The sequence below is a fragment of the Poecilia mexicana genome, unplaced genomic scaffold, assembly GCF_051168715.1.
Source record: "Poecilia mexicana isolate PSO_F unplaced genomic scaffold, ASM5116871v1 scaffold_23, whole genome shotgun sequence".
Classification (NCBI taxonomy): Eukaryota; Metazoa; Chordata; class Actinopteri; order Cyprinodontiformes; family Poeciliidae; genus Poecilia; species Poecilia mexicana.
The window spans coordinates 8,923,136-8,939,813 of NW_028263392.1; the positions used below are offsets into that span (position 1 = coordinate 8,923,136).

General features: G+C 41.1%; 1 protein-coding gene across 1 annotated transcript in view; it reads left to right on the plus strand.

Moving 5' to 3' along the window:
* The window catches only part of rsbn1l (round spermatid basic protein 1 like), a 31,164-nt gene that overhangs the window by 3,462 nt on the left and 11,024 nt on the right, over positions 1–16,678 (plus strand). Inside the window, exons 2-5 of the mRNA XM_088003382.1 lie at positions 3,739–3,870; positions 7,486–8,039; positions 8,191–8,349; positions 16,121–16,258. Of these exons, the coding sequence (XP_087859508.1) occupies positions 3,739–3,870; positions 7,486–8,039; positions 8,191–8,349; positions 16,121–16,258 (983 nt within the window). The remainder of the gene's footprint in view (positions 1–3,738; positions 3,871–7,485; positions 8,040–8,190; positions 8,350–16,120; positions 16,259–16,678) is intronic.

The window sequence follows — 16,678 nt, forward strand, 5'->3', positions numbered from 1 at the left end:
GTGTGTGAGCGCATGACGTCACCCTTTTCCAGTTGGTCAGTTTAAGAGGTCATGACATACTGTGAACAGCTACTGCTGTCAAATTGGACACTAGGATAGGATGTTATTGCCCAAGTCCACCCGAAAGGTTGGAAGATGCAGTGCTGTAAACAGACGGGGGGTGAAAAAAACACTTTAATATTGTTGGTGTAAAAAAAACTAGCATTCAGTTCTTTATAAAACCACAGAATTGATCAAAATTGGTATACATCTGTGTATTCTTGCTTTAAAAATAAGGTAAATGATTTCCTTTAACGCTATTAATTCGACATCTATGGTTGCAGCATGAACTATTATTTTCTGACATGTCTAGTAACATTCCTTTCACTGGTGTTAAACATTTTTCTCAGATGGAGTTTAAGCATGGAGACTAACAGGTTCAGAAACTCTTTCTTAAAGTTGCACTGTACTCTCTCTCTCTCTTGAAGGGCAAGAATTCTCCTACGAGGATCCAAGCAGTATCAGATCATCAAGTAATATTATTAGTGTTAGCTGGCATTGGCGCTTCCCTCAGGGAACAGCGACTGCCGACTGCATTCGGTCCTGCGACAGAAAAGGGTTGGTTGCTGTCGGGGTAGTGAATGTAAACGTTTTAAGACGATTCTCAGAATGGAATCAACATTTTGTGAGGGGGGGGGGGGGAGAAAGTGGAACAAATTTTTACTCTGTTAATGCATTTAAATAAGTAAATAGAAAACCCCCCAGCAATAATTAATGTTTAAGTAGCTTAAGTAACATCCTCAGCCCACTGTCGATTGACGGAAACATGCAGCAAATGTCACAATTTTTTTTTTTTTGGTTTTCCTTCTAACTCTGACTTGTGTTTATACCTGGGCAAGTCAAAGGGTTTACTAGGAAGTTAAAAAATGACTTAGTGTTGATGTAAATGTTTAATAGTTATCTTAGCCACTAAGAGATGACTCAACAGATTTGCATAAAAGGTCACAGAACATCTCACTCTTTGAGTGATTATTGTGCAGAATATGACTTTTTTATGGTTTTGCTCTCTGTAAAGCAAATCAGTACAACAAGCTTACGCTAGCTGGTTCGTTAGCCATGCTGTCTGCTCAGGTAGAAGCTACAGTTTGCTGCTTAATCAACATGCTCCTGGTGTCTTGTGTATTTTTTTTCCCTCAGCAAATATTTTCCACATTCGACTCTTGAAAAAACAAGAAACAAATGGACCCATAAAGTCTGTTTACCCTGGAGACTTCTCTGATACCTATTAAAAGAGCTCCAAGTTGCTCAAACGTCTTAGTCCGAGTTACGCCTGGGTTGGATTTGGTTTGCCTTATTAGATATTATTTTCTTGAGAAGCTTGGACTTGCTATACCGGAAGCAGCATATTGATGCGGAGGTTTCCGTTTTATAAGACGTTGGTGTGCTCAGCTTGTTTCATTGGAAATAAAGGATATCTTCTTCCCTGTAGCTATTTGTGAATCAAAAATTTGACTTCATGCACTTTTTTTTTATTATGAATAAATTCAGTTTCATTCAGGGGCCATGTGTGTGTTGAGATGCTGTTGACAGATCCACAGTATGAGCCTCCTGGAAAAAATATGGTCTTCATTTAGCTCCTTTTTTTTATTTTTTTTACTTGCATAACTTTAAGAATGCGACAGAGGCTTGATGGATTATGCTTCCCAGCGTTCCTGGGCACGCCAGTGTTTGAGCTTGTTTTGAGTCTCCCGTATTCAAACATGAAACATCCATTAAACTAAGCAGAGTGCTTCTTTTCTTTCGTGCGTTTATGTTCTTGTTTAAAAAAGAAAAAAAGTGCATGGCTTTTTTTTATATTGATGGACAGACGTTGAAACTGAAAGAGGCAGTTTGTCAGTATTGGTTTACTATGTCAAGATTTGTACAGTGGCAATATTATGTTGCTGCAGGTCCAAATGTTCTCCTGCATTTAAAGGTCACCGGGGGTCACCATGTTGCAGGGTTATGCTCAGAAATGTCTGCAAAATGCACAAGTTTTAAACACCAGTGAAATGAGAGCAAAACTGAGCACAGACAGTGAAAGAATGAAGCTGTTTTTCATTGTAAATTGCATTCCCCCCACCCCCGAACAGACATCAAACAAAAACGCATACGCTGATATAAGCGTACGTCTTGTTTTCTCATTTTGTTCCCCTGAATTTAAGACGCTGGATGCGAGCAACGGGTGGTGTAGTTGGAGATTGCGAGCCGCCTGCCTCTGGCGTCTCTCCTGTGATCATCGGAATGGTGAAAAGCACCCGCTGCGCTCCCCTTCAAAACCGACGGCTGCAGCAAAATCAGAAAACAAAACAACCAGAAAAGGGCTGCACATTCATTTCTGATCATTTATATCGCCACAGACGTCTGCATATTAGAACTAATGAAGCCTATGAGAAAGTTTCTGTTCATTTCTATGGGGAATTCCCCTGTATTGAGCTGTGATGCAGTCTGCTTTTTCCCTTTTTCTTTGCAGTGCAGTTGAGGTTAGGCCAACCACCTGGGCTGCCGTCTCCTAGACGCAGGAACAGACCATTTATGAATCTGACACCTCTGGCAGGGTTCATTTTTCTATAAATCTGGCAGTAAAGTTGAGGCTCCCTCCACTAAAGCCTGCTGCTTCCTCTGGAGCCAAATTGATATGAAACCTGCAGCTTTTATTTTCCTAATTTCTTTGAGTGATCTGACATTTATTTTATTCTTGATGTTCAATTTATAAAATGAGCCACTTGAGTGTATTGAGTAGTTTTCCCTCTCTACATTTTGACGGACCACTCTATTAAGGCTGCGCAAAATATCGACATTTCAAAATCCGAGTGCGATAATTGTTGGCTTATTCCAAATGTTATGAACTTGCATTTTATTTGTTAATGTATTAATTGGGCTATTGGACAGAGTCTCAGAAGCAGATGCTAAAGGTCACCGATACCTTTTTTGATAGCTGTAGCAGCAGAAATGTTTCTTTCTTCAGTTTCTGGTGTGAGCTGTCGTTCATTATTCATGACAGGATCAGAGTTGATGTCACACTGTGTGTGTGTGTGTGTGTGTGAAAAAAAGTTTAATTTCTCTAAAACAGTGTTTCACATTTTAAATGGTCACCTCCACTGATTTATTTCCCTGACATCTATATGGACAATAATGATATTTACCAATCTGTGAATTTTTGTGGTCAGCTGGTCAAGTTGAAAATTGGTAGATTTCAGTCACCAGCTTACTTGGCGTTATCCGAGTGTTGATGTCGAATCGGTTCACTTATTATTCTTCTGCGCTCCTGCAAGGGTTCTTTTATCTTTGATCCTGCAAACGGTGAGCAGAGCTAGACTGTGGTCTTCTACCCGCTGTATGAAAACACAGCTTCCTTCTTACCAGCTGCTACTGCTGACAGGGTTCAAAGAAGAAAGTTATCAGGGGTTTTTTTTTTTAATGAATTTTTTATGGGCAGTGAAAGGAAGCAAATGATCAAAGAGGGTGAGTAATAAAAAGATTGGATCAAACTTGGAAGTTTTATCGAGAAAGCCGGGAACTGCGGGTGTTAGTCAGCGTCCTTTCTGTGTCTTTCCAAAAAAAAAAAAAAAAAAAAAACACTCCAGCAAACAAAAGAGGAATGTTAAAATTTTTAACAGATTTTTCTGGTTTAAAAAAAAAAAAAAAATTACCTGGACTAAGTGCGCATCAACTTGTGTGGTCTGCAATAATGAAACCCTATCTTATCCATTTTTGCAGAAAACCCCAACAAGGACAAGACGAAGGCTCGCGAAAAGAAGAAGGTGAAAGAACGAGAGAAGGAGAAGAAAAAGCACAAAGTGATGAATGAGATCAAGAGAGAGAACGGCGAAGTCAAGCAGCCGATTAAAGGTTGGTGGAAACACTCATGCATACCAAATGATGAGCGGGAGGGAAACAAATCTCGTCTGTTTAAGCTGCACTTGGTGAAAGTGGCATTTTAACACGTCCAAACTGGAAATGCACCCCCCCCTCCAAACCAATTTAAGTTACATTTACAATAATTATTTTCTAATTAAAGTAATTATTAGGGAGATTTGATTGTTAAATAAGTAAAGCCTAAACGACAGAAAGCAGCACCAAACTTTGACACAACATAGCAGTGTCAGACGTCGGATTGAACGTGCTCCATATTTCAGTCTCCTTCTTCCACAAGATGGTGTGCAGTTAATCGTTAGTGCAAGATTAATGTTCAGAGGTTATAAAAACTCTTCGTACGGTGCTGCAAAAACCCAAACGTTTCGCTGTAACGGGGCTGGCAGCAGGAAGCTGAAGGTGTGACGATGGCATCCGTGACATTAGGTTGACCTTTTGGGGCGGGTTTCCTGCCATGTGATGAAACGGAGCTCATGATTTATTTAGTTGTTTTTTTTCCCAATCAGGAAAAACATCCGTTGAGCGAAGCTCACAAGGTTAAATCCGCATCACGCAGGCGTGCAGATCTCGGTGAATGCCGGCTTTATCCCCATTGATTTGATTTGTTCTGAAACTACAGTCGGACTGGCAGTCTTCCATAGCATAATGTCATGGCCGCGCCGTGACATTTCAAGGACTTAGCGGCACTTTAACCACACACCATGACCACTGGCTGCAGATGGAAATTACATAGAGATTATCTGTAATATGTCACTCTTCCTGCTCTCTGTAGAGAGGAAGTGCGGCCTCGTAACGTTGATTCATCGTCTCGTTACTTATGAGGAGTTGGGAGATGACTGGTTCTAGCGAGAGACCGAGAGTAAGAGCGAGCGCTAATCCTGCAGTCACCCTGCGCGGGAGTCTGGTGCTTAATCATGTGTGTTTAGGATAATGGAGACGCTGGTGAGATTTTGAATCTTCTGAAGGAGGAAAGGGGGCAGGGGGAGGTTTACTAGCACACCAGAGCAGGAAAGTACTGTGGTGTTAAATCAGAGTATTCAACCTGCAAATGCCGCAAGTGACATAGAGACTGAGAGGAGAAAGTTAGAAATCTAATCAGCGAAAGAGTGTTAAGTTTACAATTGAGACAGAGAGAGAGAGAGAGAGAGAGAGAGAGAGAGAGAGAGAGCGAGCCAGTGGAGGAAAGGATGGAGAATCAATAAGCAGCAAACGACCACTCTGACAGTAAATCTTTTTTTACTGCCGCTGAGGTTGTTTGTGGGCCTGTGTGTGGATTTGACTGCAAACTTATCTGACCTTACACAGATCAGGACTGTTCAGCCGAGTGGCACAAGGAATTTTAGTTATTCATTAGACGTGCTTTTACTTTAAAGCAGGCGGCAGAGGGGGAACAGAAAGAGATTTCCTGTCAGGACTAGCTCCACTGGTTTTATTACGGTGGTCATAACACTGAGGGTTGCAGTGAATTAACTGATGGAGTGGCTGTTTGTTGGAAAAAAGAAAAAGGCTTTTCAGTCTCTGTATTTAGTTTCAGCATCGATCTGTTAGAGCTTTCTGATTAACCTGCACAAGGATTTCAACTAGATTTAAATAATAGCGGTGGAATCTTCAATTTATCTGCCCTGTCCATTGATTGGCGTATCGATGATTAAAAATCAGGTTTCATTTTTTGGTTATTATAAAATGTATTAAAACACAAGCTTTAATGCATTTTCTTGTTTTGTTTTGTTCTATAATTGCACTGATTTCCATTTTCTTTTTGAGAACTGTAACATAAGAAGATACAGGAACAACATTCAAAACATTTTAACCAGCTTCCTGCTGTATTAAAAATAATCCGAACAAAAGTGACATGATTATAGAGTGTGAGCGTAATCTGGTAGCTTTAGATACAGCGTGTTTTCTGGCCAAACTGGTTAAAAACTGGTGTTATTTTGATCAGTGCCCAATATTTTCTGGACCCTTTTTAGTGTTTGATAGATTCTTTGACGCATAATACTTTTTTTTTTTTTTTTTTTTTTTTCTGAATTTCAAAATCACCGCTTTATGTCAAGCAACAGTTTTGCTTCTGCGGCGTGTGTTTTGTACACTTTGGGGACGTTCGAAGTCAGAGTGGGAAGGTAAGACCTCAAAACCCAAAACCTGAAGAGGCATCAGCCTGATGAGTAAATAATAGTGTTCTTTGAACTTTTCAGTCTGTCAGACGACGGAAAGCCATCTGAAAATATTGCACCGCATATTATGACTCGGCTGTGGATTAGAAAACGTATAAACCTAATTATGTGAGTGATCCTAATTAGCCCAAATAATCAGAAATGTATAATTATGTAACGACTGTGAAGGTCGGCTTCTCTTCTGAATGTGAAATGATTTTGGCCGCTCCATGGAGAGTTTTACTTTCATTTTTCCACGTTTTGTTTGAGACGGCCTCGGCAAAGGTTTAACCCGTTTAAGGGTTAAACCTTTTAAGGGTTCTCATCGTGTGAGACAAACACACGCCGCACTTTTCAGATTTTGATCCTTTAAAAGATTGAAATAACTGAGGCTAAATTTCTCTTCACATAAAATGAAATGCACTGGAGCTTGTGGCAGCAAAAAAATAAATAAAGCGGTTATTAAATTTAGTCCTGGAAAATAATAACAGAAATCTCCACCAGACTGATTATGATCCGGGCATTTTTGTCAATATCTGGCTGGTGTGATGAGAGGTTCAGATTTGGGAACAGAAGTGTTTCTGTTTGTGTCCATATTTAGTTTGAATCGGGGGTGGGAGGGCTGATTTGTGTGTTAAAGAGCTTTTGGATTAGTAGCTCTAGTATTGTACTCTAAATACCCCGTCTCTCTGCTGCTCTCTTTAATACCGTCTGTCCCTCTGCTGTTTCACATTCTGCATCCCCTTCCTCCCTCGTCTGGCAGGAAGAACACGCTCACACACACACACACACACCCACACACACACATACGTATGCACACAGACAAAAATGAGAGAAAGGAATAATCTTCATCATATCAGAGTCTCGAAGATTCAACCTGGTTATTCTTTCCCTCACACGCAGTCACAAACGGCGCCGAGCAGAAATTTCCACGTTCCAATTTGTCTCGCTTCTGGGATTTAAGGAGGTGAACCGTGGCGCAGTTTTTTTTAAATTTATTTATTTATTTTTATTATTATTATTTTTTTTTTTAATCTCTCTTCAGATATTGACTAAACTGTTTCCTGATTTAGTCGGCGCTACTTTTCTCGAGGGATTCTGTTTCAATTTATTTAGTATGTACACCACGGGAGGCGCATGTCAGCTGGGGAGAGCGATGACTCATCTGTCTGCTCTTGTTTAAAAATAGTTAGTGCTCATTACTTTTCAGTGTTCCCCTTTAAATGCTTGTTTAAAGTAGTCGGCTTGTTTGGATTGTTAAAGGCTCGGTGTGGATGTTTGGATTTCTTCTACTGTAACTTGTTGTTTTCCGAGATCAGAAAGCGAGAGAAACTATTCAGACATGGTTTAAAATAATTCTTGAACTTGCTTATTGATATTTGGAAACTAAACTTCGATCTCCCTGTCTTTCTGTCGCCCCCCCCCCCCCACCGTCCAGAAGAAACAGAGAAAGCCAAGATCAAGTTGGAGGAGCTGCAAATCAAAAAAGTGAAGAAGAAAAAGAAGAAGAAACACAAAGATGGGGAGAAGCACAAGCGAGTGAAGATGTACCACCGCTCCTGCCAGACCATCTGTGCCGGCCTGCTTCTCCTACCACCTCCTCCCTCCTCATCCGCCAACTCCTTCTCCTCCTCCGAGCAAACAAACGACTCTTCTGCATCGCCCTTCAAGTCTCCTCCACCCGTTTACCTCACGCCCAACAACAAAAACTCCAATCTCTGGCCCTCTTCCCCTCCTCCTCCTGCCTCCAAGTCACTCTTCAACTCCTCCAACTCAAAGTTCCCCTTTTCCACAAAACGCGACTCGCAGAGCATCCATCCTGGAATGGCAGGCCTCGAGTTTGCGCCCTACATTTATATCGAAAACCAGCCGAATGGAGGGGCTCTGGTAGCTCATGCGTATGCATCTCAGCTCTCCTCTCTCTCTGTGGACCAGAGGCAGAGATTTGCCCAGGAGTTTGTCACGTTGTCGTTCAGCGAGGACCAGTCCAAGGTAAAGTGCTTCTGAGAAATAAATAACCTTTCAGGGTTTTTTTTTATTTTTTATTTTTTAAGAGCGCTTTTAATGTCCCACGTCTCATTCTAGAAACCTAACCTGTCATTTCCGAATCACATTTCCAGATTCTTCCTCTGTTCTGTTGCAGGCAGCTCACTACGTCATGGGAATTGTTCACGGAGAAGCCAAGAACCTTCCCGACTTCTTGGATTACTTTTCGACCAAGTTCCCATCGGCTCCCGTCAAAATGGAAATACTCGGAAAGAAGGACATAGAAACAACCACTATGGCTAATTTCTGCTCTCAGGTAGGTTGAACTCAATCACAGAGAAAATGGAGAACGTACAGAACGCCAAAACTAAAAGGCCTGACACTCAAATGTTTTCACGTTCTGTCACGTTCAAACACAATCGTTCCATAGACATAGAGGCAATAATTTTGAAGTGGAATGAGAATTTTCTTTGCAAATAAACTTTTTTTCTTTTAATTATAGCTAGAGCATTAACTTTTTAAGTCTTCTAACAAAATATTTAAAACCACACATCAGTTTCATTTCACTTCACAGTTGTGCGCTATTTTTTTTTTTTGCAGTCTATTGCAAAATATCTTTGTAAAATACGCAAAGGTTTGTGGTTAATATTTGACAAAAACGTGAGAAGACTCGAGGTGTGTTTTGCATAAAATGTGCAGAGGAACAGACAATGCACGGTTTTTGCTTAATTCTTTCTTTGAGCTGGGGAGAAAATCTTTGTTTAGGAAGTGCAGGTCCTGCTTAGATAAAGATCACTTGCAACAGAAGTAAAAGGAGTAACGAATGCCAGCGCAGCATCTTAGACTTTAAACTGTCTCGCATTGTGCAGGCTTGCAGGCACAGGAAGAGGCGGAGGCCTGCAAATTGAAGCTTGTCGTTTTCTGTCGTACAAGGGGAGAGACCGCGACACATTCACGCCCGCGCCGACCTGTTGACGTCTGCTTGCTCTGTAGCGAGTCGAGCTGCACGTTGCGGTCCGAAGCGGGGAAGATGTCGTTGCAAGCGAAAATGGTCTTGGCTGGTGAAGTTAGAAACGCGCTTTGAAGCGTTTTCACAGAGATATTTTATGAGCAGAATTGGTTGGTTTGCGGTTTCCCTCTCGAGGCACAAGATGTGAACCTAAGATCAGTTTAAGCTGTGATCAGTGTACAGATTATTGGAGCTATAAGGGCAGGATACAGTAATATGTTGACTTCAACTGGAGCAAATTGTTCATGATTTATTTAAGTACGCTTTTTGTATTTTGAAATAGCCTGCCTGCCATTCAGTGGTTTCTTTTAGAAGATAAATATTTGAGCAGTGCTTCCCTCTACAGGGCTCTTTTGGTGCAAATTCTTTGATTCTCTGTATTGGTTTGTGGAAATGCACCAATCAGAATTTTGTGGCCGATATTCGGTCAGTGTTTTTTTTTTTTCTTTCTTTACCTTAGGTGTTTTTTCAATGACTGTGTAATCGCTATTAATTCAAAATAATATCTCTATCTTTGCTGTTATGAAAAAACAAGCAGTTACAAATAATTAGAGTTGACATTTTAAGCAGTAATTCTTTTTATTAGCTGTGAGCATGGGTAGCATTATTAAAACTGTTTGTAACTTCCTGTTGATGTTCTCTAGAGAATGTAAAATGCTGCCTACAGGCTGCAGATATTCTCAATTTCCAGACGAAGGTTGAAAACTCAAAAGGTTAAAATGCTTAACTGTCTTCCATTCAGTATCCCTGCACCCTGAATGAACAGGAAAAAATAGAAACGTCTCAAAAAGTGCCTCTAGCCACATAGTTACTCTATACGCATATTGCCTCAGAAACGTTCAAGTGATTAATAAATGAATGAATACATTAGTTGTTTAACTGCTGAAGGGTTGATAGAGTTGTATGGTTGTGGTTTTAAGCATCTGGTTGAAGCATCTGCCTCCATCTGTTCAGATGTTTGGTGTTCATGTTGGAAATCTGATCTTAATTCCTTTCGACTGAACAGTAACAACAATGTGAAAACTTTTATACAATAGACATTTGGGCACAGTTTTTATGTCTGTGCTGTCCAAATACAATTTAAATGGGAACTGAAAACCTTTTTTCCTTACTGTCTGACCTTAAATAGCTTTACTGATTTATGTAAATTATTATTATTAAACATAAAGAGGCTTTTTTTTAATGCAGTGTAGGTAAATATCCGCTTTCATCTGTGCCTATCTAGAGAAAAGAAATTCAAAAGTAACAAATGATCATTTAAAAAAAAAAAAAAAAAAAAAACCATAGAAAGAAAGAGGAAAATACACGTGATGGCAGAAAATGAGAAGTGGCGTTACCAGGCTGTGAGAGATGAAAGCTGTAATGCAGGTAGCAGCAGTTCACAGCATGTCAGGCTGGGAGTCAAAAACCACTTAAAAATAAAAAAAAGGTGTTTTTCATCTTCGCTATTTAAAACGCTCGAGCGCTGCAGCAGCTGATAGTCTGAAACCTGGTGAGCGCAACCGTTTGAGGACAACTGGCTAAAGGGAGGAACGTGTGTGTGCGTGCGTGTGTGTGTGTGTGTGTGTGTGTGTGTGTGTGTGTGTGTGTGTGTGTGTGTGTGTGTGTGTGTGGGCTCATCCGGATGGTCTCCAGAGCCCGGTGACACAGATACACCTCTTCATTTCGACTCGTCTCAGGCCTACAGTTTACTAATGAAAAGCCTTTTGTTGCCTCAGACCTCCTGAGTGGGTCGGTAGTAGGAACCTGCCTGCTCTTTTTCAGTGGAAGCGTGTGAATGCTGCAGGGGGCGTGTGAGGGGCTTTTCTTTCTACAACACTCCCTTTGGGTTTGCTGGAACTGAAAAAAAAAAAAAAAATAAAATAACCTAAAGGTTTTATTATTTTTTGAATTTCTTTGGAGCTTGGCTGCATTAAAAAAAAAAAAAAATTGTAATCTCTGCACATTTTAATATCTAAGTTAATTCTCTACATTTGATCTAATCTAACTAAACCCCTTGTCTTGCTTCTCAGTCTAATGTTCCCTGCGGGGCTAACGTCATTGTCCACTGGCCTTGTTAATTTTTTCCCCTCCCTCGTACCTCTCAGCAGTGACCTTGGGATGTAGATATACAGTCTGCACATACACACAGATGTGAGCATGCATACTGATAACATACACACACACACATGGATTAATGGTGTATCAGGCACATTTTTCTCTCCCTTTCTTTCTCTTTTATTGTGTGCCTCACTCTGTTAGTCTTTCAGTGTCTCTTTTATCCCCGTGCTCCACGGTTCTGCTCAGTTGTGTAGTAGCTCTGTGTTCCAGCCATGAATGACTGCACTGCTGCCTTTTATATGGTGTGAGGGCAGAAAGGAAGGAATAAAAGGAGAAAGAGAGAGAGAGGAGGGAAAAAAAGCGAAAGCTGCTTGTGCAGGTTTTTCACTTCGGCTTCAAGAGCTCACGGTTTATTTGCAATGTTCGAATTGTGAAAGCGGGCAGGAGCCGGAGTTGGTGCGTCGGGTGTTTTTGAATTTAGTACCTGACTGAAGCCATTTTCACTGCTGGGAAGGATTATAGAAGATTACAGCTCTCCATTTTCTCAGGGTAGGCAGAGCCCAGCAGTCGATACATGATGTGCCTGTACTAAGAAGTAATTTGGTCTCTTGTTCAGTCACAGGTAGCAGGAATGTTGTCACAACATCAGGTGATAAGCGAGCAGGAACACAGTGCAACCTTTATAAGGTGGGATAATCGTCACCTCACATTGCACTCATGAAAGTGTGGTGAATTCAAAAAAATGATGTAAACAAATTGACTATCTAGCAGCTTATAAAGGTAAAGCAATGACTCAGAAAACTCTCTGCTGCTGCTAAAACAACATTTTACATTTCACAACCATTCTAATAATGTTGTGGCTGACATTTCAGTTATTCTACTGTAATTTTCAAGTGCCCTTGTTGCCAGTTATAAGTTATAGCTGTGTGTCTACTGGCCGTACAGTCGTACGAAAAATAAATTTGCTTGATGGGCATCTGAAAATTCGCGTCTTTTGATTCAAATGTTTTTGCGGTGGTCGAGGCGGTTTTTCGGCTGTTACGAAATTTGTGTATTTCACAAAACCACAACGGAAACGCTTTTTTCTCATCACACGTCATGTGATTAACAACTGGAGGCAAAAATGATGAAGAAAACGACAGGAAGTGGTGGAAGGCATGTTTTCTGATGACTTATTGCATGATTAAGCTTATTCACATCTGATTTTAATTTGAGGTAATATGATGATTAGGCAATACTAAGAGAATGAAGTAGTAATTTTATGAGAACTCCAAAATGAAAAGAAAGAAAATAATTGTCCTGTCTTTTTTCTAATTAAAATGACTTTTTAAGGTGTTCTTCTTGTGCATTGCGTCTTTAGTCTGCTAATATGACTATATGTTCATAATTAAGCAAAAATTCTTGTAGCCAGGCCCTGATACTCCGGGATGAGTGAAATAAAAGCACTTTTTAAAATAATCATTTCCCGTCATGTGTAAGTTTTTTTTTTAATATAATAGATAGCAAGAGAAAAATATTAAAATCAGATCTGGAATAAATTATTTTTTACTTTCAGTCCATATCGCCCAGAGCCTAAGAGGACAGCACTGTTTTTGATTCAAGTGAAAAATAAAAGTATGTTCACCATTAAAAAAAAAAAAAAAAATTACAGGCAAAACAATAAGCGTTGCATCACTGTTTAAGTCTATTTAAGGTTTTACGTTCATCTGTTTCACTTTGAAGATAGCCAGGGGAGAGATTATGATCCAAAAGTGTGTCCAGTTGTGTGTGAGGCCCCCAGTCAGCAGCCTGGAGCTTTGTTGTGACGCAGGCACAGTAATGGACTAATAGACTTAGCAGTCAAGAGACGGGCCGGGCCTAATGACTGAGACAGAGAGACGCTGAGATCCGAGGAAGAGGGAGACGCAGGCAGACACAGGGGTTGCAGAAAGGTCAGCTAGAGTAGTGAGACGATGGCTTAGCGTAAACTCAGCCAGGATGAGTTGATTAAAGCCGAGGGAAGTTGGTGCAGAATTAACGAGCAGAAGAACAGTTTAACTTTCCAGCAGGGATCAGAGGTGTATGAAGGAAATGGAAAGGAGGGGGCCGATGGAGAGACGAGACCAAAACAATGGAGAAAATGAGACGAGTCGAACGCAGAGTAGACGGTGGTGTGTTGGCGCGCACGTAAACGGAGGCGATGAACCGGAGAATCTGGTTGATAACTACTCGAGAGGAAGTCTGCCGCATTTCCCTTTTCCTTCTGTTTTCCTTCTCTTAATATAGACCCGAGCAGCGAGCCAGCCGCAGACTGTAAAACGCGTCTGTTTATTTGAGGCCCGGATAGTCTTTCCTGATGCCGCTCTTTGCAGTCGACACGGGGGTTATTCAGCTGTTAAATTATGCACATGTAAACACACAAACGCAGATAAATAGATGCTCGTGAGCGGGGCTAATTAAAACCAGGCACACAGATAAATGCATCCACTCACAAAACGCACACTGTGACGCTGCGGAAGTCATTTGTGGATGTTATGACGAATCCATGTGTGCACAAACATATTTGGGTCATTGACTGCGTGGCACTTTTTAAAAGTTGTTTGTGTGTGTGTTTGTAAGGGAGGGGAATCTTCCAAGCCTTTGGCATACATCCTCTTCAGTGTTGGGACACAGATCTAATGAAGTGGGAGAAGCACAGCATATAGTCATGTTGCTTTTTGCCCCTCAAACAGAATGAGTCAGATAGTTTTATATTTAGGTGGTTTATAAATTACACACACCGCTAGGTCCGTTGGTAAACAGTAATGTGGAAAACACCTGCAGCTCGGAGGCTACGTGTACTCGATGCTCTTTTGGATCCGCTTCTGAGTAGCTTCAGTTTGGGATCCGGCACCCTGCCCAGAGACGCTCCTGGCAGCTGTCAAGCGCTTTCTCCTCAAGTGTTTCTCCAGGTTATACTCTATTCTCTTATTACCTATCCTTCATTTGCCATTTCTTTAACATTTCCTTTTTCTGTTTTTAACCAAACCTGGGACGATTTGCATCCTCTGAGATGTTCAAATTTTGGGATGTTGTTGGTTTTCATGATTCTGTTTGATCACTAATTGCCATCAACAAACCTCTGAGGCTTTCACAGAACACCTGGGTTTAAACTGAGATTAAGGGTGTTTCCTGAAAATCCAAAAATTGCAACATTTGTTACACTTTTCAACCAGTGCAGTTAAAAAAAAAAAAAACCTGTCCACTCCCTCGCCTGTGGTGGCGCTGCACCAAGAACCGCTGAAGGAACAAACCCAAAAACCTCCCAAGAAGACCCGGAGCTCAACTTCCTTCTTCACGAAATGTAAACGATAATGGTGTCGTCAGATTTCTATTTCGTTTTTGGTAAAAGACCACAAGCTATTTCCTCTGCCAGCGCTAGATTCAAGCATGTGTTTTGGTTGTGTTTACCCACAATGCCCTGAAATACAGTCTGCCTCCTGCCTTTTGAGCGGTCTCTGATCTGTTTGCATCCACATCACGCATCCGAACCGCACCAGGAAACTGAACAGAGACCTTGAGTTCGTTTTTTTTTTTTTTTTTTTTTTTTTTTTTTGGTCTGCATCAGAGTTGGTTGTGCATTCACACCTCTCCGAACGAACCAGACTTGTTAGTCAAATGAACCAGAAATTAAATTTTTAACTATTTTCCCAATTATTTGTTACAGGAGAGCATCAATAAATGTTAGTACATTAGAAAATGTAGCTAAATGCAGTTACTTGTGCAGTTTAGTCATATAAGGAAAGTCCTGAAGATGCCTATTTCCAATGGGAATGTTTTTCAAGAATTTAATTGTGGCGGTATGAATGCTGTGCCAAGCAGTGACATCCATACAGTTACCAAATAATGAAAATAAGAGTTTTTGTCATGTTTTCTATTGTTAGCACAAAACGTCATGACAAAATTCAAACTACATATCCCCAGTCCCATAGGTCAATTAATAAGCGATTAGTTGACCCATAAGGCCCATAAGAACTCCAGGATATTATTTAGGGGCACCAAAGCAAAAAGAGGACAACAAATAATGCCTCACTTTACAGAATATTTTTTTTTCTTCAAACAAGAATTAAAAAATGCAATTAGCTTGTGGTTAAAAGTGACAAAATCTTGAAAAGATCAAGGAGAATTTAGTTTTTTCGATTCTTTTTTCCTTTTTGTCCGTGTTCTGTCTGCACTCGCTGTGCTGTGGTGATGTCACTCTCCAGCCTCTCTCTCTCTCTCTTTCCTCCCCACTTCCCTCCACCTGTTTCTTCCTCTCCCGGGTATCCTGACTCCTCTCCACCTCCATCTCTGCCTCGTTGTCAAGTGGTGACTCACTGAAGGCGCGCAGCCAAGGATTTGGCTAGCCCGGACACACACACACACACACGCGCACGCGCGTGGTTGCGCACTCGTTCCACCCGCATCCGAAATCAGCCAAGAGTGCAGCGTGCAGGCCACATGCTGCACGTACTGCATTGGCACGCACACACAGAGGGACTGTTGAGGGGCCAAAGCTGTGAGAGACGGGTAGATGCACTGTCACACACGCGCGATGCTCCGTCAGCCAAGTGAAAAGCCCCAAACCGTCTGAGTCACATCAAGTGGAGCAGAAACGGAAAAGTAAATCCGCCGGCACTCACACATACAGTGTCTGTTCTGACACCCAGCGATGATTTTACAGCTTCCATGTGGATTTGTTTCTCTCCAGTTCAGACTTTACTGCATCCGGTGTTTATTTCCCTGAAACTCACTGGAATAAACAATAAACATTGCTCGTGGTTTGGTAGCTGTAGAAACATTGTACTTAGCTGTAGGAGATCAGTTTTGTGTGTGAAAAGGGGGAAAAAAAGCATCTCTCTTCTATTGAAAGATAAATATGTACTGCAATTTGATTTGAATTTGAAATCATACTCGTAATTGTATTTTTAATACATTTACAGTTTTTGTTATTCTACCATTTGGGTCCACCCTAAAAAAAAAAAAAAAAAAAAAAAAGAGTAAAATCTTGGAACGTGTCTGCTTCTTTCTCCTAAATCAGGTGAAGAGAACGTACAGCCACGGTACGTACAGAGCCGGACCGATGAGACAGATCAGTCTGGTGGGAGCCGTGGACGAAGAGGTCGGGGATTATTTCCCAGAGTTCCTCAGCTTGCTGGAGGAGTCCCCCTTCCTGAAGGTGAGGCCGCTGCAGCAGACGCGTGGCAGTGATCCAGAACAGCAGCTCAGCAGACAAATGGATTGAACTTTGAAAAGTGACAGAGGGATTGAGACCGGCTCAAAACGTCTCGAAGGTTTTTTATCTTGGACTGCATCAGAGGACATAAACCGTGTGATAGATTAAAACCCTTACGTGGATGAGAGTTGCACTTGATTTTGTTTAATTATACACTTCTGATGAAGAATTATTCCACTTGTAACCTTGTTAAAATACTGGGAAAATGCCTTTAGTAAACAGGAGTTTATTTGTCTTATTAGGATTTAAAGTGATTGATCAACACACAGCAGAATGAAGTGGAAGGGAAATTATTCATTGTTATCAGCATTTGTTCATAACGATCCCCTCAGCATGATGCTGCTGCTACCATGTTTCAGCATG